Raw genomic sequence first — 20,256 nt, forward strand, 5'->3', positions numbered from 1 at the left:
CATACCCGCAGCCATGCTGCCCCACTCCCTTCTTCCTCCAGGAAACCTCCAATCTATTTCTACCAGGCACAGAGCTGGGCCAGGTCCTGTCCCCTGCCCTTGTTCCAGCCTGTTGCCCCAAATTCCCTCCCCACAGCCCCAGCTTGTAGCTACGCCCAAGAAGTGCAGTTCCCTCTGACATCAGAGCCCAGCAGCAGCAGCAGCAGCAGCAGCAGCATCCTCATCCTGAGCAGGCCAGGCAGGAAAACCTTGTTTATTCTACATGAAAATAGGAGGGAAGGCTAAAAAGGGGTGGGGGGTAAATCAGTCCAAACGTTACCCAGAGGTGTCTCACCCACAACGCAGCGCTGGTGCTTGGCAAACAGCAGCAGCTGCATGTCACTCTGTGCCCTGCAGCTGCTCCCCAGCACACGGCGGGGTCTCACTGCAGGAAACTGTCCAGCCTGGCTTGGCTGCTGCTGGAGGAAGATGAGGAGGGAGCTGCAGACACAGACCTGGAGACGTTCTTCTTCTTGCTCCTCACTGGTAATGGGCGGAGTTCTGCCAGGTTTGTCTGGAGGTAAAGCCATCAAGGGAAGTACCCACCGAGGTGCTGAGGACACAAGTGATCCCACAGCAGCTGCAGACCCACCTGAACACAGCTGTGCCCAAAGGAAAACTCCCCCCAGGACAGGCTGGGCTTTGCACCCTACTCACAGGGACAGAGCTCAGGCACACTCCTGTCCCACCAGCCCAGGAATGCAGCCACCCATTTTGACTCTACCCCTGGCACAAACCCAGCTTTTAACCAAATCCATCAGAGCCAGGACACGGCGCAGGGGAAGGAATGGCAGCCAGAGCTGCAGCATCCCAAAGCAGAGCAACCCCAAGAGAAAAGCCCTGAAAGCAACAAAACCCTTGTGTGGCATCATCCAAATCTTCAGAGACACAGAAGTGGCAAGAACTAAATGTCCCTGAGTGTAAAAGCTCCTCAGCACTAGAGGCAGGCACGGGCCGTGCTGGCCAAACCAGAGTTACACAAACCAGCACTCCTGTGGCACCCTGGCTTAGGGGATGAGCTGCTCCTCCCTCCCAAGTGCAAGGGGCAGGACAAGGGGGGCTGCCCCACTTCTCCATTGCCACATCTGACCCCAGAGGTCTGGCTTGGGCATCTCCCTGGCACCGGGTACCTCCACCGCAGGAGCAGCAGCCTAAAGCTTTCCAGCAGGTCACACCTTCCAGCCTCCTGGTCTCGTACAGAGAGCAAAACCCCCTCAAAACCAGCCCCAGGAGGTAGAACCAGAGGCACACCGCACCCTCTCCCCCACCCTCCCCAGGGGAGCAGGAGTCAGAGGAGCTCCCCACCAGGACAGGCCAGGAGAGCAGCAGTGTCCCACGGGAACAAAGCCTTTGGGTGCAGGCACCCAGCCAGGAAAAGGCTGCTCAGAGGTCCCGAGGGCACAGGATCATAGAGTCACAGAATCATAGGGGTTGGAAGGGACCCAGAGAGCCCATGGGGTCCAACCCCCTGCCAAAGCAGCTCCCCAGCTCATATCGCACAGGGCGGCGTCCAGACGGGGCTGGAATCTCTCCAGAGATGGAGACTCCACACCCCCTGGGCAGCCTGTCCCAGGGCTCCCTCACCCTCACTGGGGAAAAGTTCTTCCCCATGTTGCTGTGGAACTTCCTGTGCTCCAACTTGCAGCCATTGCCCCTTGTCCTGTCCCCACAGACCACTGAAAAGAGGCTGGCTAATTCCATCTGCATCCCATGCTTAAGATACTTATAGACATTAATTAGATCCCTCCTTAGTCTTCTCTTATCAAGACAGCCCCAGCTTATTCAGCCTCTCCTCATAGGGGAGATGCTCCAGGCCCTTAATCATCTTTGTAGCCCTTCTCTGGACTCTCTCCAGGAGATCCCTGTCCTTTTTATCCCGGGGAGCCCAGAACTGGACACAACACTCCAGGTGGGGTCTGACCAGGGCAGAGCAGAGGGGGAGGATCCCCTCCTGTGACCTGCTGGCCACACTCCTCTTGATGCCCCCAGGATCCCATTGTCTCTCTCAGCCCCCAGGGCACACTGCTGGCTCATGGCCAACCTGTCATCTACCAGGACACCCAGGTCCTTCTCCATAGAGCTCTTCTCCAGTAGGTCATCCCCCAGCCTGTACTGAAATAAACAGTTGTTCCTTCCCAGATGCAAGACTGGGTCCTGGATGCCTTTGCTGAGCTCAGACTCAGGGTCAGAGAGAGAGAGAAAACTGATGGTTCCTCACGGGTCCCGGCCCAGGTTTTTGTTGGCCAGGAGGGCAGGAGCCCCCGAGATGGTTGAGACCCAAGAAGAGGAAGAGAGAGGAGGTCCCCAGAGCATCATTACTGCCACGTGAGCTGCAGGAAAGGATACAGGCTGTATGAACTTAGTTCTGCCTCCCAAGCCATCGTAGCCCATCCTCACCTAGGAGAGAGAAAGAAGTGAGCCCGGAGCAGCAGCATGGAGCCTTGGCTATGTCTCCTCATGCTGGTTATGGGGAAGTGCTGGGAGGGGTTAGAAGCACCTGGAAGAACTCAACACTTGTGTTAAGCCCTTACCTTTGGAAAAAGAAAAGTCAAGTCTGGGTATCTTGGGCACTTTCTGAAGCAAGCTGAGGCTTCCAAGCAAAAAGCAAGGCTTAGGATTCTGTCAGCAGGACAGAATACAAGTAAAACACCCAAAGCTCCAAGGAGGTGGAGGAATAGGACACAGAGAGCCACTTAATCTGCTGCCAGGAAGGGAAAGAGCATCTGTCATGCCTGGAGCTGCGCAGGACTGGGAGGCAGCCAGGTCATGCTCCAAGGTTTGTTTCCCACACGTTGTATGTGGCAAGGTAAAAACCCGATTCGCTTCCTTCTGTAGGGTCACTTCAGGACGGGGTGCGTGGTGCCAGCCCTCACCAAGCTCACCAGCTGGACAGGCATACTTACAGAGCCCATGTTCTTGGGGGGACCCAGCAAGCTGCCCGAGGATGGCTTCTTGGAGAGAACAGAGTTCCTGATGAACGCTGGCAAGAGTCCTTTAAGAGCATCATCCTCCAGGTCATCTGCCCAGTTCTGTCCCACAAAACGATGAGAAAAGCCCTTTAACCAGCATGATCTGCTGAATTTAGTCTGCACACAGGGAGCGCTAACGACAGCAACATCTATTTAAGGTAATAGTTACTCCTGCACCACGTCAGGCCAGACAACGGCAGCTTCAAACCTCCCACTGGGGCTCATGTGGAGCAGCACTGGGGAGGCAGAACACTGCACCCAGCACAGCTGGGGGAACAGCCCCCTTCGCTGACACCACAGCCCTCATGGTCAGCCCCACATTGTGTCTGCCAAGCACATCTGAGGCGGGACAGTCAGCAAGAAGCATGTGTGTCCCCATCTTCCCTCTCCTGCCCGATTCCAGAAGGCCTGGGGCAGCAATAACAGTGTTTCTAGGAGACTGCCAGGCAGAAGCGCTTTGAAGCGTGAGCTGTGGCTCTACAGATGGGCTGGGCTATGGTCACAGCGTCTCCTACATGGAGGAAATGGGCCATTTTTCCCAAGCTTATTAACAGCAGAATCAAAGGGGCGATACAGAAACCAAGATTAGTCCTTTTACCTCCACTGTTTCCTTCAGAACCTTCTTTGCCAGATTTACCACGGGAGGCCTGCAAGAAGCCCAAGGAGCAAATCAGCAGAGATTTATTGTTCAGGTGAAGCTGACAAGGACAGACAGGGCCAAGCAAATGACGACAAAACTTGCAGCACACCATCAGGCAGCTGGAGAGCTATCTGATCTCACACAGCAACTTCCAAAGCAGCCTGGCTTTGATCTCCTTCAGAAGAAGAAAGAGGATGGAAAACTCACGACTTTTTATCCAGCTTCTGCTTTTTTGCAGGGTTGGAGAGAGATCTGCAGGGCTGATGCTCAGGGGTGTCCACATCAAAGGCGGCATCGAGATCGATCTCGTTGCTGTGGGGCGGGCAGTGCAGCTTCGGGCGCCGCAGTTCCACGGGAGTGGGGCTGCAAGGCCATGCAAAGTGTCAGCTGCTGGGAGGCCACTGCCCCCCACCCAGCAGACAAGAGGCAGACAGACCTGCACACTACGTGATGGGGTCACGAGACAGCAGCAGGACCGGGGTATAAGTCACCAAAAGGACACCCCGAATCTCAGAGGCAACAGCCCACATCCCAAACTACTGCTCACCCTGGAACCGCCTGTGCAGGAGGATGCACTTCACCAACCTTTCAAAGACAAGGCGACTGAGTGTCTCTCTGGTTACAGATGGGACTTTCAGAGTATCCTGTAGGATGTCAATCTTCTTCTTCAAACTCTGGAGAGAAAAGGAAGAGCAGAGAGCAAGATAAAGGTTTAGTAGCAGATTCTTTGCCCCTTCTCCATAAACCAGCATCAGGTGGAGCTCAAAGTGGGGCAGGTAAGAGGTAAGGTGGGCTGGTGAGCCACCGTGCAAGAGCCAGCATAACTCCTGGCTTTGCAGCTGCAGGCCGTGGCCAGCTGCCAGTTACTGCAGACCAAGGAATGATATTCTCACCAAGATCTCCTTATCCGCGTTCTTCAGATCCTTCTGGGTGCTTTTTAATTCCTCCTCTGTCTTCTCCAACTCCAACACAGTTTTCTGCAGCTGCAGAACACACACATACCCCCCAAAGAAAGAAAAAAGAGCAGTTGCTGGTTACAACCCACAGACAAAGGAGAACATGGACCCCCAGGAGAGCAGCACCCCCAGAGAGCGTGGGCCCCCTAGGAGAGCACAGACCCCCCAGGAGAGCAGCACGCTCTGCAGCACAGCTACTTCTCCCTCTCTCCCTTCCAGGGCTCAGTTCTCTTGTGGCAGTCTGACTGACTGCTCTCCTGCATCAGAGCCCAGCGCCTGCCCATTCCCTCAAGCTGCCTGCAGAGGGATCTCCAGGGCTGCTTGCCCAACACAAACCTTCCTCCAGCATCTCCCAAGCAGCTTTTCCCTGCTCTGGCACTTGGCGGCTGCGGGCAGCATCCCCGCAGGCCTCTGGGTACACCAGAGCAGGAATCGCAAACCGCAGGCTGGGGGCTGTCTGTGCCTCAGCGGAACTGGCACACGGACAAGCCTGATTCAGCGGGGCAGCACGGCAGGAGCAGGGGTCAAGGAGTGGATTGCTACCACATCTGAGGCTTTGGTGGGTTCAGGAGTCCGGGCCAGCTCACACAGTGTCAGTACAGTCAGCTCACCGTCAGCAGAGCCCGGAGCCCTGACGGCACCGACTCACCGGTGACTGGGGCTTGGCACCGGCTCAGCCAGGAGCAGGCAGATTCCTCAGCAGCGCCTCACTCACACAGTTACCTCCTGCAGGGAGCAGCACAGCCACCCAAAAGCCGCCTTCTCTGTTTGAGGAGACCACAACAGCTATGGCCAGGTAGCAAAACCAGACCAATCCCACCCACAGTCTCTCCCTCTGTGAGCCTGGGCGCAGGCATGCCCCAGGGAACACCTCGGAGAGCAAGGCTATGTGCACACACTTCTCCTGGGGACTCAAAAGCAGCTCCTGAGCTGAGCTGGCAGAGCCCAGCCAGGCCTGGAGCAGGGGGAGAACAGCAACAGAGACAAGTGAGCAGCCCCAAACTCTGTGCTAGGTCAGGACCAGCCCCACAGGGCTCCCCCATCCCTTCCAGGGGCCTGATTCTGCAGTCAGAGGGGCCAGCAGCTGAGCTAGCTGACGCTGGGCAGCGTGGCAGGATGAAGGCAGTGCTGCTTCCAGCGCCAGCAGCAGAGCACCTGCCTGTGCTGCCTTCCAGCCAGACTCCCTGCCAAGCTCCACACGTGCAGCCCCACAGGCGTCCCCAGGCTGTGCTCTTGATGCCAGCGCTGCACCCCAACCCCAGCACCCCCAGCCCACACTGTCACACCATGCCCAAAGAGCTCAGTGCAGGAGGGGATCACTGCAGAGGGCTCAGGCCACAGTTATTGACAGGGATGCACAGATCAGGTGCCACCCTGGTGCCACCCTCCCTTTACCTTGTTATTGACAGAAAACAGCTCCTTCTTCAGCTTCTCTGTCGTCTCACCAGAGATCTTCCGAGCCTCCTTCAAGTTTTCATACTCCCTGCAAAAAGACCAGGAGACTCATGAGCTAGAACTCAGCAACAAGCAAAGACCCTTAATTTGAAACTCTGCGGCTGCAAAGCTGCCAGACAAACCCCAAGACACACAAAGCCCTGGAGGGAACAGAGCTGAGAGCACCCACAGCACGTCAAACATGCCGCTACTCCATGGGGCAGGAAGGAAAAGCAGCTGCCTGGGCGACCACACCTTGAGAACTGGGCCTGAACAGATTGCATCAATAAAATGGAGACCAGATCCAGGGACATTTCAGTTGCCAGTGGAAAAGACAGAGAGAGACAGACACCAGAGCAGCCTCCGTGCTGGCAGCAAACAGAGGGATTCGCTTTAAGTGACTTTTCAGACTTCACTCTATCGGCAGCACAGGCTCATTCCCAATTACGCCACAGGGACACTCTCCTCATTACAGCTCTCTAGTGCTGTGGTTATTCAGCTGCCACCAGAACGGCCCCGCAGAGCCCGTGGCTTCACGCAGCAGGACCAGATGCATTTCCAGGTAGGGGAGGGCAGCACCACAGCGCTGCCTTGCCCAAGAGCGCTCGAGGCCACAGCTGCACGGCGCAACGCCACAGAGGGTACGGCCTGGAGCCCCTCATCCTCTCATTTCCCCTCTCCTCAGGCGCGAGAGGAGAACAGAGAATAATCATCATCACCTCATAGGTGCACTGACATCTCTGCAGACAGTTCCCATGGTGACATGCATGTCACTGCAGTGACAACGGGAACAGTTCAGTGTGACAGGCTCCAATCCAGGTCCCCAGGATCTGCCAGTCAAAACCCAGCGGAGGCCCAAACAGGCAAGAGCCCCGCAGAGCCTGTGGCTCTCGGCAGAGGGTTCTTCCTGGGCACAGCCAGGACAGGACATGCCAGCTGTGCCGAGCCCCCAGCACCTACTTTTTCAGTGAGACACAGTAGACGGCAAGCTGCTCCACCGCTGCCTGCCCGACTCCCATCTCTCTGATCATCTCCTCCACTTCAGGGCGCTGGCTCTGAAGCAACAGCTCAATCCTGTGCAGGAAAACAAAAGCACCCTCAGCTCACGAGTCACAGCAGAGCTGTGAAAGAGATTGGAGCCCTGCTTCCCCCAAGAGCTGGTGCAGCACACATATACTGCACATGAGGTCAACGTGGCTGCTCCCAGGCCTTACAGCCCTGTGGGCCGGGATGCTGCCCCAGCGTGCCCTGGTAGCAGGAACAGCAGACGGCCACACTGAAAGCACTAGTGATGAGGCCGGTGTGTACACAGCACCATGCCTTGCTGCTGCCCAGCGAGAGCGGCCCCCCCAGAAACACTGCAGGGGCAGGAGAACGCCTGTTAACGCAGCAGCTTCCCACCTTCTGGGGTAAGGCAGCCCAGCACACGGTGGCAGAGTGGGACCTGCCCCCTCTCAGAGGAGGAGAGACCCACAGCCCAGCCTGCAAGGAAGGGGGCAAGCCCAGGATCTCACCGCTCCATGGTCTTCAGCTTGTTCCGCAGCCGGCGAGCCTCCTCCTTTGAACTTTTGTTATCCTCCTGCTGCTGCTCCAGGAATTTCATCTGCTTCTGCAGAGAAGCAAAACGCACGCAGACCGTTAGGAAGGCTCCAGGGATTGTTAGAGAAACATCCCGGCTTATGCGCACTGCGGGCAGCTGGGAGCCTACACCGGCTCTTAATGCTATCACCACCTCAGCAGCCCAGGATTACGGAGAGTTTAGCTCCCTCCCAACCGCACCCCTAGCTCAGCTCCTTGTGAGCACAGCAGGGCCTGAGCTCTAATCGCAACAAGCCCGGCGCTGGAACAGCATGGTGGCCTCCTTTCTGCCAGGAGCGTGTGTGGGGGCTGTGAGGTACCCTGTCCGCAGCAAAGGTTTGTTTTTCAGAAGCAAGGGAGTCCATGGCAAGCAGAGCTCGCTGCTGCTTCCTCCTCTGTGCACAGCTTTGCTTTAGCCTCCTGATTCTCCTCACCATTAGCTGCTTAAAGCAGAAACAGGAATGCTGAGCGGGTCTGTTCTGGGGGACCGCAGCCAAACCAGACACCGGGCGCTGCTCTCACCCAGATCCACAGCGTGGCAGAGGATGGGGAAAGCTTGGCCTGAGCCAGCCCCGTTCCAACGCATCCGCGTTGCCTGTCTAGGTTTGTGTCTGCCTGGGGACCTCGTGCAGCGGCTCCAGAAGGCTCTGAGCCCGGTTTCAGCCCAGCACTGACTCCAGGGAGAGGCCTGGCCACTGGCCATCACCTCGTACCGCTCCCTTCCACGCAGACCTTAAAGGATTTTATCCGCTTCCTGCCACAGAAACCAAGCAGCTGCAAAGCTGCTGGGACTTTGCAGAGTGACAGCATCCCAGGCCCACGTGTTACACTCTTGCTTAAGCACATCTTCAGCTCTCCCTAACTGGAGCTCTCCTCATTCCAGGTCCCGCAGCAATGCCTCCTGCCAGGCTGGAGCAGCATCCCCAGCCTCAGCCCGAAACAGCAGCCAACTCCTGCGCAGGAGCTGGGCCACAGCTGACAGTGCTAGGAGAAGATGGACGGTGTGCAGACTGCAGGCTCAACCTGCACCACAGCTCATCCAGCCTGTATTTTCACCACCATGCTTTCATCTTTAACAATGCAGCCCAAGAGCGAGCCTGGCATCCAGCTGGGAAGCCCTGTACCCCACAGAAATGAGACCTCCGGGCCCCTAATCCTTCTGCCCTGCCCTTTCATTTAGGACTTTACATGGAGGGTTTTGCAAGAAGCAAGATAACCACAGAGGCTCCTCCAGAGGTGCCAGGTGGGAAAGCCAAGCACAGAGATGTTGAGCTGAGCAGCAAGCACCAGCTTCCACCATCACAACTGTTTCTGTGGAATCATCCCACCACTGGTAGACCCAGGGTGCCGGGAGCATCTCTGGCACGGCGCAGACCCAGGCAGCCTTTACACCCTGGCAGATCAGATACAATCCCACACTCAGGCAGAAAGAAACAAACCCCAAGTTGTGCTGGCTCACTGAAAGACCTGTTGGGTGCAGTTTTGGCTCCTGGGTCAGACCCATGCTCCAAGGGGCAGAGATCCTGGGAAGCACACTTGATCCCTACTACTCCCTTTTGGCCTGCAGCTCCCAAGCCCACCTGCCTGAACCATGTCTTCTTGTGAGGGGCACCTTATCCTCACATAGCAGAAGGTGCCCAGAAGAGCCCACCGCCAAGGCAGAGCCACTCTGCTCACTACAAGGCATCCCAAACAGAGCAGCTCCTGCTCTTACCCCCTTCCACTTGCCGTTTACGCACGGAACGTGACTACACACTGAGTCACCGCGCTCCGAAACACAACGGGAATATTTGATCCCTGGACTTCACACATTACTAACCTCACCAAAGGAAAGCCCTGGCAACCGAAGAGACAGGAGAGTTAGCTGGATCAAATCCCACTCAGCTGAAGCTCACAACTCCCCCTCCATGTATTTCAGTTTGATTTCTCCTCCAGTCAAACTAAGGAACTAATTTCCCTTGAATCCCGCCTGGCCTAAACCCATTTCAGAAGAACATTCTACCACAGGGAGCCAGTGTTTCGGCAATGGGGCGCTGGGGCTGGTTCCCATACTTGGTTCACGCTGCTACCTTTATAATCAGCACTGCCGCTTCATTAGCGAGGCTCAGCCAGCATCCCATAGCCCAGGCTGGCATCTCTCCCCCACACTGGTCACCTCTGCCTCAAGCACACAGCATGTGAACCAGGGGCCTGGCCTTTCCGCCTTGGAATCATGGCCAGGGTGGAAGTGCACTTGGGATCTTGAGACCAGCGACACCACTCGCTTCAGTGGGTGACAACCCCCTTCCGCCAACCTCTATCCTGGTGCCTTCCACCCACACCCTTCCCTGAGCCCAGTGGGGCACCTCAGCAGGGTGGAGAGCTGAAGCAGAGCCTGGCCATGGCTGTTTGTGGGGGTACTGTAAGAGAAAGGGGCCCCTGCACGGGGTGATTCCTTCTATGGGTGTCTTCCTGAAGATGGAGATCTAGCAGCATGCTCCCCATGCCGTCAGAACAGGGACCAGCTCAGCTGGGGGGTGCCCACTCCTGCCCCAAGCAGCAGCCCCAGCACTTAAGCATGGCAGAAATCCACTAAAAGAGACTTTCTGCCACAAACATACGGCTCGAATGTTCAGGGCTGCTGCTAGGGGTGGGGAAAGAGGCTGGGGAGGAGGAAGGTATGGGTTTGGACCCGAAGATCTCTTGAGGTCCCTTCTAACCCCTATGATTCTATGATTCAGATTAATAATTCCAAAATGAAAACTCAGCTCCATTGTCCTCCCCTGTCATTCTGAGATCAGAGACATTCATTTCGAGGCACAGATCCAAAACCCCACCAGCACGATGTCTTTATTGGCAAGGGCCCGCAAAGATCTCCAACAAAACTAACACCCATTGGGCAACAGGTAGCACAGAAGTCCTGCTGGGGATGGGAAGGGTACCTTGAGAGAGGAGCACAGCATCTCGGTCTCTCCCAGCACCTTCTGGAGCGACTCTATTGTGGCGTTGCGCACATCCAGTGTGTCCCTCAGCCCATCCACAACAGCTTGGCATTCTCGCTTTTCTTTCTCTGGAAAAGAAAGTTCAGAGCAAAGGAAGAGGTCATGGCCTGGTAACCCATACTTCAGCTGCCCCGCAGCAAAGGGCAGCCTCAGGCTCCCAGGAGCTGGTCGCTCCTGCAGAGAGCCGTTTCCCAAAGTGCTGCCTGCACCAGGCCTGTGCTCAGCAACAGCTTCTCCCCGCGCCAGCAGGCTTCAAGATTTTCTTTACTAAAGATAACGAGTTCCTTTTAATAGCTTCCCAGTGCCAGCCCTGCTAGCATTAAGCTGCTGCATCTTAACTCTTGCATGCTCTTGCTCACAGCCGGGCGCGCACAGGGAAACCTGTTCTGGAGCTGCATGGCACTGGAGAGCAGCACCCCGAGCCCAGCTGCTGGATGCAGAGCCCCACGCACCGGGAAGCCCTTTGGGGGGTGCGTGCGGCGACGCGCGCGCGGCTGCGTCGTCACACCGCTGCGGCTACCCTCACCACGGCAGCTGCGTCAAAGGGCGAGAGGCGGTAAAGCAGAGCCGGGGACTTTACAGGACATACGACAGCTGAAGTAGAATCCCAAAAGCACCTGGTTTGGGGGGGGGGAGGGGGGTCACAACAACTTTGAGCCCTGCTGTTCCTCCCCAGGCACAGCACAATCCAGGGACAAAGCGTCCCTGACTGCCAGAGAGAAGGTGGTGGAAAACACCACCAGATTTCAACGTGGCTTCTCCGGACGAGGGAGGAAAAGCTCACAAAGCAACAACCACCCTCAGCAGCTGACAGACCTATGCAGGGAGCAGCCAGCATCACCAGAAAGCTGGAAGAAGTTGCACAATGAGGGAAAGCAGCAACCCTGCCAGCTAACCCCAGCGAGAGCAGGGTAAAGTCTTCAGCTCAGCATCTTCTGTCTTTGCTAAAATCGTCCGTGGCTCCCACCTGATGGTAGCAGAGAGCCAATTAGTGCCTTTCCAAAGAGCTGGCTTCTCCTTCCAAGCAATCCTGTTTCAAACTGTGCCACCACACCCCACGGAAGCGTGACCTGCTGCGCTGCTTCCCTGCTCCATCAGTCAGTAAAAGAGCCACGTGGGACTGGGGAGGACGAGAGGAACACATCCCAGCAGAAGCACGCGGGTGGCATGGGAAACACAGATTTCTTTTAGAGGAAAGTATTTCTTTCTCCACTGATCTGACTAACCCAGAGGCAGCGCAGCCTACAGATGCTCCCCTGGATCCACATCCACCAAAAGACTTAGGGCTTCCCCCTCCTTCGGGGATGTCAGAGGCAGATGGCAGGAGTCGAACCTCCCCGTGCTGCAGGAACGAGCTGTCAGCCCATTCACGCTCCTGCTGGGGCCGCTCGGAGCTCCACACCTCTACAGCCATCTGCCAACTGACCCAAGACTGGCAATTCCACGGCTCCTCTACGGCACGCAGTGCAGAGCACATCCTTGCAGCGAAGGATTTATACACAAGAACCACCAGAGAGCAGAATGCCCACAGCAAAGGAGGCAGGAGGTGGGAAGGAGCTTCTCGGTTCCAATATGAACCAGAGAACGGGACAAGGAATGACAAATCCAACCTCTACTCACCAGAAGCCGAGATGAGCAGGCCTGCGAGCAGTTGTTCTTGGATAACGTCCTAGCAAGAATCCCAGCCACCTTCCTCAGAAGATCTGGCTCTCTACCAAGTCACTAAACTCAAGCAAGCTGGCAAGAGAACAGGCCTCAGAATAGAGACGTGCAGACCATCCAATTCTGCTCTCAGGCTAAGGACCGAATCCTCAATCTACTGGCTATTCATGTCTGTCTCGTGCACGGAGGGAAGGCAGAGGAAAGACGACTCTGGGGCGTGGGTGAGCCCCCAGTATTCTTTAAAGATTTTTTTTCCCCCCTTCTGCTAGTGTGTCTTTGGATTTCTGTCACTCAGACTGACATTTTCCTTTCGCTGCTCATGACTCATGTTCTGATGACAGGCTGCCTACAGACGATGCTTAAAACCCATCGACAAGTCTCCAGGGCTTTTGCTTTTCCTGCCTCCCTCAAACATCCTCTAAAATTAAAGATGGGAAAATGGAAACGCACACACCGAAATCCGTCTGCTCTTCGCGTGACACATGTGGCACTGCAACAGCCAAACAAACCCAAAGCCTTCCCGCTGCTGCTCTGGGGCACCGCTCTTACCCCCTCATCTGGCAGAGCCTTTGCCATATGCAGCTGTGAGTTTCCCAGGGAGCAAACCAGGGGTTTGCTTTCAGCAAGCCTGCTCCAGATATAGCCGTGCTGCTGTGCTGCGCTCTCGCAGCTCTCGATTAGGAACAGAGGGAGAAAGAAGTGCATCTGTGTCTCTAAATCCAGAGAGGTACAGCGGAGCCAGACCAGGCTGTGGACGCCAGCTCTAAAGCTTTGCACAGCGTTAGGTGGTCTGACTTTGGAAAAAGCTCTTGAGAAGCTGCTCCAGCAGAGCCATTTGCAGCCTGCGGCGTGCCCTCAGCTCTGCAGAGGGGTACCTCGGGTCCAGGCAAAGCACTTGGAGCAGGCAGAGCCCAGAACCTGCTGCCCGCGGGCTGCCGATCCACCGCCAGCAGCCAGAACTCACCTTTCATGGAGAGCTGAGCCTTCACCTTGTCTAGTTCATTCTGAAACACAACACAGAAAACGTGGTGATTAGGAAATGCCCCGCAGAGGAGCTTTCATCAGATCTTAGATGGACCTGAAAGGTTTCCTGGTGGGACACTGGCACTGGCCAGGTGCTGAGAAGAGAACACGGTAACAGCGAGCACCAAGTTACAAGTACCATCGCTGGGAACACAAAGAGCACCTCCAACTGGCGTTCTTCAGGGTGGGGGGAAAAGAGACAATCCCAGTTTCGTCTTAGCCTTGTCAACCCTGTGTTTCTCACACTGTCAGTCATCTTGTTTTAGCTGAATAATTTTGGAAGGCTCTCAGGGAAACACAGGAAATCAGACAGGAACCATTTTTATACCGTTTTACCTAAACAAGGCGATGAGACAGGGATGTTGCCAGACTAACCGATTGAGAGGTGCTTTGAACTGAAGTGAACTTTACTGGGGCACAGGTGGGAGACAGGAGGGCAGGTCCAAACATCCAATAAGGTAACCAAACACGGTATCAAAAGGCACCAGCAGCACCGTGACAGATGCTGAAGTCACTGCAGTTCGGGACACTGATATGAGGCTAACAGCTCAGCTGGGTGCCCAGAACCACATCACCAATAATCCAACCTGTGCCAAACCCAGGGCACATAACACCTCCCAGGTGCTCCAAGGGTCCAGGGGAAGGTCAAAGAGCTCTGATATCTTCATTAAGGATCAGAAAGCAGCAGTAAATGCTCTGTAGTTCAAGTTACAGGTGATGAAGTGGCAAATAGCCAAAGGAATAGAGAGGTTACAAGGAAGAACAACATAAAAATACATGTGTGTGTGTATATATTTATATATATATATAAATAATAGAGAGAGAAATACATACAGGAAAGAGTCAACAGAAGATGGCTTAAGAAGCTGTGTTGGAGCTGCAGAGGGAAGCACACAAGTCAGGCAGGAGCCGCAGTGGAAGAAAACCACAATAAAATGCCCCCACGGTGCTGAAGCAGAGCACACAGATCTGTGCAACCCAGAATGCTACATGCAAATCTGAGCTGAGAATAGCAGCACCAGTGACCACAGAGCTGACGGGACCAGAGAGAAGCTCTGCTGGTGACAGCAAAGGCAGGAAAGAGAATATGGGATGTAAAGCTGGGTAAGCAGAAGGGGCTAAATGCAAAGCCTGGCAGAGCTGGCTCGGATTTGCCCTCCTGGGGTGGGGGAGCACAACAGCTGGAGGGCTGACATGGAGTTAAATCTGCTGCAGGAACTATCCTGAAGCAGCTTCCTCAGAGTCCTATTCAGGAACGATTAGCAAGCTCACAAGATGTGCTAATTAGCACGATAGCAAAGAAATCCCAGGCTACTGCGGGCAGCTATGTAACATTACCTCATTCATCAACTTAATCCGAAATCCCTCTTCCTCCACGGCTGCTCCTAAGGCTGCTCCCAGTTTTCACTCCTCTGACAGAAGCTCTTTGCTGCTCGGCCAGCCTGAGCTACCAGACCACGTTTTCCCCAAGATCAAAGGAGTTTATCCTGACCACATGCTGACAGCTGTCCTCCCAGGCTTCTACCGCCCCAGTAGGGTTACCGGCAGCAATCATCATCCTCCTCACCAAGCTGGACAAGCCCAGTCTCCCAGTCCCCTTCAGAAGAAGGGCTCTCAGCTCCCCAGATCACAAGTGACTGGACAAGTCAGGCTCCAGACAAGCCTCACCAAAGCGTTACACCCCAAAACTCACACTGTTCCTGCTCCAGGAGCAGCCACGTGGAGACTCTTCTGGTCACCAAGGACCATCTTTAAGAGTAACGCAGGATAAACCCCATCTCAGCACCCAGAAACTCTCAGACACATCGTAGGGTTCAGCCTCTGGCCTGCAGCTACACCAGGGAACCAAGTTCCCTCTGGTGTTTCAGCTGGAACTGATGCCCAGTGGTGGGAAGCAAAGCAGCCCCAGCACTCCTTTGACCATAAAACATTTTGGAGCAGAAGTGAGAGCGAGGAATAGAAAAAGACATTTATTATCCAGAAGATAATTTGGATAACTCTGCAAAACCAGGAAGAGGTTTCAGATTACAAGGCAGCTCTTCCAACCATTTATAATTGGGTGCCTCAGAAGAGCATCCCAAGCTCGTCTCCCTGTGACGACGATTGGACCACAGCGACGCACACAGCTTTCCAGCACGTCAAAACACGGTCCTTCACCCCAGTCCAACCTCTTCGTGGCAGAAGGCCAGATGCTCATTGCAGGACATCTGCAGGCTGCTCAGATCTAGCTCCAGCTGATTATGGAGCTGAGTCCACTCTGTGCCCAGGCTCCTGGAGGGACAGGCAGTGGCTGGCAACAAACCCTGGATCCGGGGGCTTTTTCAGGTGAAATCACTCCCGGCTGAGGAAGTCACCAGTTCTCTCTGCAGACAGAACTCCAGTCTAAACAGGCATTAAATCCCACCCATCTTCTCAAGGGGCTCCACATCCTCCAGAAACAAGGCAGCACCTAACACAGAACTGGTGACAAACTGGCATCAGCCCAGCAGCAACCTGAATCTACGCAAGGGGACCAGTAAGCACCCATCCAAAATAACCACGCCCCTCTGCACGGGGAATAGCTGGCTGTTCCTGGGTAGATGGTGACCTCAGTGCTCCCAGTAAAGAAGCTGGGATGGCCACTTCTGTCAAGTCTGGCATGAGGCACCACCAACCTTGTTGCGTGGGAGCAGCTCCGCAGTGCTGCAGGGGAGCAGTCCTCAAGGGAGCAGTTCTTCAGCACAGCCTGCCTGGGGGGTGGGGGGGACCCACTTTAGAGCCCGAGGTGGGGGTGAGAGGGAAACAGGGAGCTTTCCTAGGGCAATTTTCTCTAGTCAACCCGTTTCTGACTCACTCATCTATTTACACTTGCGAGAAGAAATCCGAATGCGTACTAGAGGCAGTGTTTATCTGCTCTGAGCCACTGCCTTGCTCCCGGGGCACACGGCTTCAAGTGCCCAGAGAGGCTTTTTCATTTCCTCAGCACACAGAGTTTGGCCTTCAGCTTCTTCACTGGCAGCCTTCGAGGACGACGGCGCTACCGACATTACAGTCTGGCTGGCTTTATTTTAAAAACATACAATATACATATAGCATTGTCATGGCAACTGCTAATTATGGTAATTGCTGCACATGCTGCCTCTAAACACAAGAGGGTACAAGCGTCCCGTTATACTGAGGTCAAGCGGTTACCCTTTTTTTTGGAGCAGATAACTCCAAGCCATAAGGAGCCAAGCTTCACCCTCACCAAACCCAGGGGGAGAGCACAGAACAGACGCCCCGCCTTCATCTCATCTCATCCCACCCCCAGCTCTCCACACCCAAGAGTGGTGCTTGGAGAACCTCCCCCAGCACCCTAGCTCCAGCCAGGCTCCCCTCCACTGCTGGTGGGCCTTCAGGCAGCCCCTTTCCTAATTTACCTTGGGGGAGCCAAGTCTTGATCACCACCTTGCTCCCGCTTCCATAGTCTGTGCAAACAAACCTACCCAAGCAGGAAGGAAGGAGGTGGCACTGCCTCGAAGGGCTCAGGTGTGTCCAGGCCAAGGATGCTGGCAGCAGGTCACTGCATTTGGGATTTTCTCCTGCCTTTGGGATAAAGCTCTGTAGCTTCATCCCCGAGGGAGAACCAGTAGTTGGATGTTTATTTGATGTCACCTCAAGGGAGGTTTCTAGGTAAGGTGGGCACCAGAAGGAAGAGCAGTGTGGTGGAAGAGGCCTCGAGTCACCACATGAGATTTGGGCGGGGGAACGCTAAGCCACCACACAGAGCCTTCCCTACAACAGAGCTGAGGCTGGGCAAGGACCGTGAGGGAGAGCAGGACAGGCACGAGACACTGATGTGCTTCAGGTCCAAAACACGGGCACAGCAAGCACCAGCTTGGGAAGCAGCCATGGGTGAAGGACCAGCAGCCCAGGCTGTGCTTCCAAACCACTGAAGCTCCACACAACAGAACCACCCCCCAGGCAAATTACCTGCAAGGTCTCCGCATCTGGCACTGCCTGCTCCTCCAGGGCCACATCAAAGAAGAGTTTATGGATGATGTGCTTTCTGCCGACCTAAACATGGGAGAGGAGATGCTGGTGGGCACAGGTGTGGAAGCACGACAGACACAGGAGACTGACAGACAGGGAGAAGGGACCACCCCCCACAAGGTGAGTCAAATCACGTGCTTGACGCCGTTACCGACGACGCTCTGCTTGGGCTTATGGGCCCAGTGCCAGACCCCACCCCTCCCACTCAATTTTGGGTGCACGACTCCAGCCGAGCTCCCGAGCCGCGGCAGAAAGATTCAGGCATTTCCGAATCGAGCGCAGTCTGTTCTCTGGCAGCTCAGGCCCAGGCAGCTGACGCTGAGCTAACACGATGCCAAATCCTAAGACAGAAGTACGTGCTGCTTTCTGCAGGCAGAAGGTGCTGTAATTGAATTTGATAGCTCTCCACACCTCCCCCATGCAGTTACAGCTTTGTGTTTTAAGTATTATATACAGTCATGACACCAGCTAATTGCATAGTTACTGCTACATAAGATGTTATTTCGCGATAACTCCATGGTAACCCAGAGATGTAAGAGGCAGTGAAGAACAGAGGGAATCAACAAGTCAGGGAAGGAACAAGGGCCAAGACCTTGAGAGGAAGAAAGAAGCACGAACAGGGAACGAGCCCGAGCTGCGGCTGGCTGAAAGCCTGCAGCTGCGCGCGAGGCAGCATCTCCTGCGACCACTATGCGCCAAATCCGACAGGCAGCATCAAGGCTGGTGACACAAGGACTTCAAAGAAGTTCAGGTCCTGCTTAAGCCACCGGATCCCCGAGCCTCAGCTTCTCATCTCCAAAGCAGATCATGTCTGTCTCTCCTTCCTTCCATCCCTCCCTCCCTAGTCTTTGCTTTTCTCAACGAAGGACCGAGCGCTGCAAAGCAAGGCCTCGATTATAAGGAGGCTGTGCAACAGAACAAGCTGCTCACCTGAGGGCGAGCGGCAGGGCACTCCCGAAACACAGCCCCAGTGTCTGGCACACCCCTTCCAGCCCCTTCTGACACTGTGCCAATACTTACTCAGCCTAAACAGAGCCCAGAGACCCTCCTGAGAGAAGCTACGATGCGGGTGGCAGCAGCACACCCTCCAACCACAAGGGCGGCTGAGGGGACTTCGCTCTCTAAGCCTTTGGGGAGAAACAGTTCTCTCCATTTCATACCACAAACCTTTTCCAGGCATCACCAGAGGCCCCAGCCCACAGCTCCTCAGTGTCACAGAGCAGTGTGCCAAAGAAATACAGAGAGGGCAATGGCTTTACCTGGATTCTGCACTGCGGGCACGTCCGGCTCGGTGCTGTGTCAAACCACTGGATGAGGCTGAGAAAGGAGAAGAAAACATATGGTGAGGCCTTAAAACCCAGGAGTGCTGTTCCCAGGGGCCACCCTCCAACTCTTTGGGGGACAGGGGGACGTGAAAACAGAAAGGCAAGCACCGAGTCCAGAGGTGCAGCTAACGGGAACGCCGTGTTCCAGCAGGCACACTCTGCCTTCGCCTCCGAGACAATTCCCGGCTGAATTGAGCGTGCAGGCTTATCTTTACCAAGGCAGAGCTTTCAGAGAGCTCAGATCTCCCTGGGAGAGAGCCTTTGAACAACGGCAGCTTCGCGGGAGCGAACGGATCCGCACGCGGAGCGGCACAAGAGCTGCTATATCAGGATACGAGGGCTGAGAGATCCCCGGTTCGGTCAGCTCCAAAGGGTGCCACAGGCACTGAACACGTGCCTGTGGAGCAAGGGAGAGCAGGCCGGCCTCTGCTCTGAGATGATGAATACAAACCTGTCAAGCTCCTAACGCGTTCTGCCATCGCGTCACGCTCGGCAGAGTTTATTTCTGGAGCAGGGTAAGAGTCCGGAGCTGGCGGGTCACCTTTGGAAGCTCTCCCTTCTCTGCCAGCTGCCAGAGCTGCACTGCTGGGTAACCAGCAGGCATCGGGTCTCCCAGGCCAGAGCTGCACTGCTGGTTAACTGGCGAGCATCGGGCCTCCCAGGCCACTCTGGAGAGGAGCGAGTGCCGCTCCCGCCCGCACACGGCACTTGTTCCCGCACCAGGCCCGCTCCTTCCACCTCGCCAAGCGGCTCCAGCAGCAGCAGCGCAACAATGGCCGGGACACTGCTTCGGGCGGCCTCCCACGGCTGCTCCCAGCCGAGCACCGGGCCGAGGAGCGGGCTGCTGGCTCCCAGGGAAGGGAGGTCGGGCCACGGCGGCGGTAGCGGCCGAGGCTCCCGCGGCGGCTCCGGCAGCTCCCCTCCAACCCCGGCTACCAAAGCGGCCGGGCCCCCCGGGCAGGGGCCGGGCGCACCGCCGAGCTCCCAGGGAAAGAAAGCGGCCGCCGGCTCGCCCCGCCCGGGGGCACCGGCAGCAGCCCTGCGGGGACGACCCTCCGCGGCGGTAACCGGCTGCGGGGCCCGGCCGGCGCCCCCCGCCCGCCCCTCGGCCCGGCCCCGGCGCTCACCAGGCGCGGTGGAAGGTGTGTCCGCAGGGCACGGCCGCCACGTCCCGCTCGTTGTCGAAGAAGTCGGAGCAGATGGTGCAGTGGGCCCGGATGGGCATGGCGGGGCGGGGCGGCCCCGGGGCCGGGAGCGGAGCGGGGACGCGGCACAGCGCGATTCGAATCCGGCCGCCCGGCCGCCGCTTCCGGCCCTTCCCGGAAGTGACCTCACGGGGCGAGCGCAGCCTCCCCCTCCCGCCCCCCCCCCCGCGGTCCCGTTCCGGGGGCGGAACCCGAGGCGGCACCGCGCCCCCGGGTCCCCTCGCCCGCCCGCCGCGCCCGTGTTACCCCGGAGCGCGGAGGGGGTCGGCACCGGGCGGGGCCCTGGGCAGCCGCTTCGCTTCCCCGCAGCGGATCCCGGCCCGCGGTGGATCCCAGCCCCGGTCCCACAGAGAGCCAGGGCAGGCGGCGCTGGTGCTGTCTCAGTTTGTCCTCAGCGGGGTCTTTATTTGCCAGAGATACAGCGCGGGGGGCG

General features: G+C 56.4%; 1 protein-coding gene across 1 annotated transcript; it reads right to left on the reverse strand.

The window, feature by feature from the left end:
* Positions 1-421: 421 nt before the first annotated feature.
* TRAIP (TRAF interacting protein) lies at positions 422-19,843 on the reverse strand (the record flags this gene model as incomplete). Its single annotated transcript, XM_084269856.1, has 15 exons — positions 422-553; positions 2,386-2,436; positions 2,943-3,068; positions 3,607-3,655; positions 3,856-4,011; positions 4,234-4,322; positions 4,542-4,631; positions 6,000-6,087; positions 6,999-7,112; positions 7,553-7,647; positions 10,538-10,665; positions 13,224-13,263; positions 17,234-17,317; positions 18,553-18,610; positions 19,746-19,843. 15 exons carry the CDS (start codon positions 19,841-19,843, stop codon positions 422-424), a joined length of 1,398 nt encoding a protein of 465 aa, XP_084125982.1.
* Positions 19,844-20,256: the final 413 nt, after the last annotated feature.

Source organism: Gallinula chloropus, assembly GCF_964237585.1.
Source record: "Gallinula chloropus genome assembly, chromosome: 12".
Lineage (NCBI taxonomy): Eukaryota > Metazoa > Chordata > Aves > Gruiformes > Rallidae > Gallinula > Gallinula chloropus.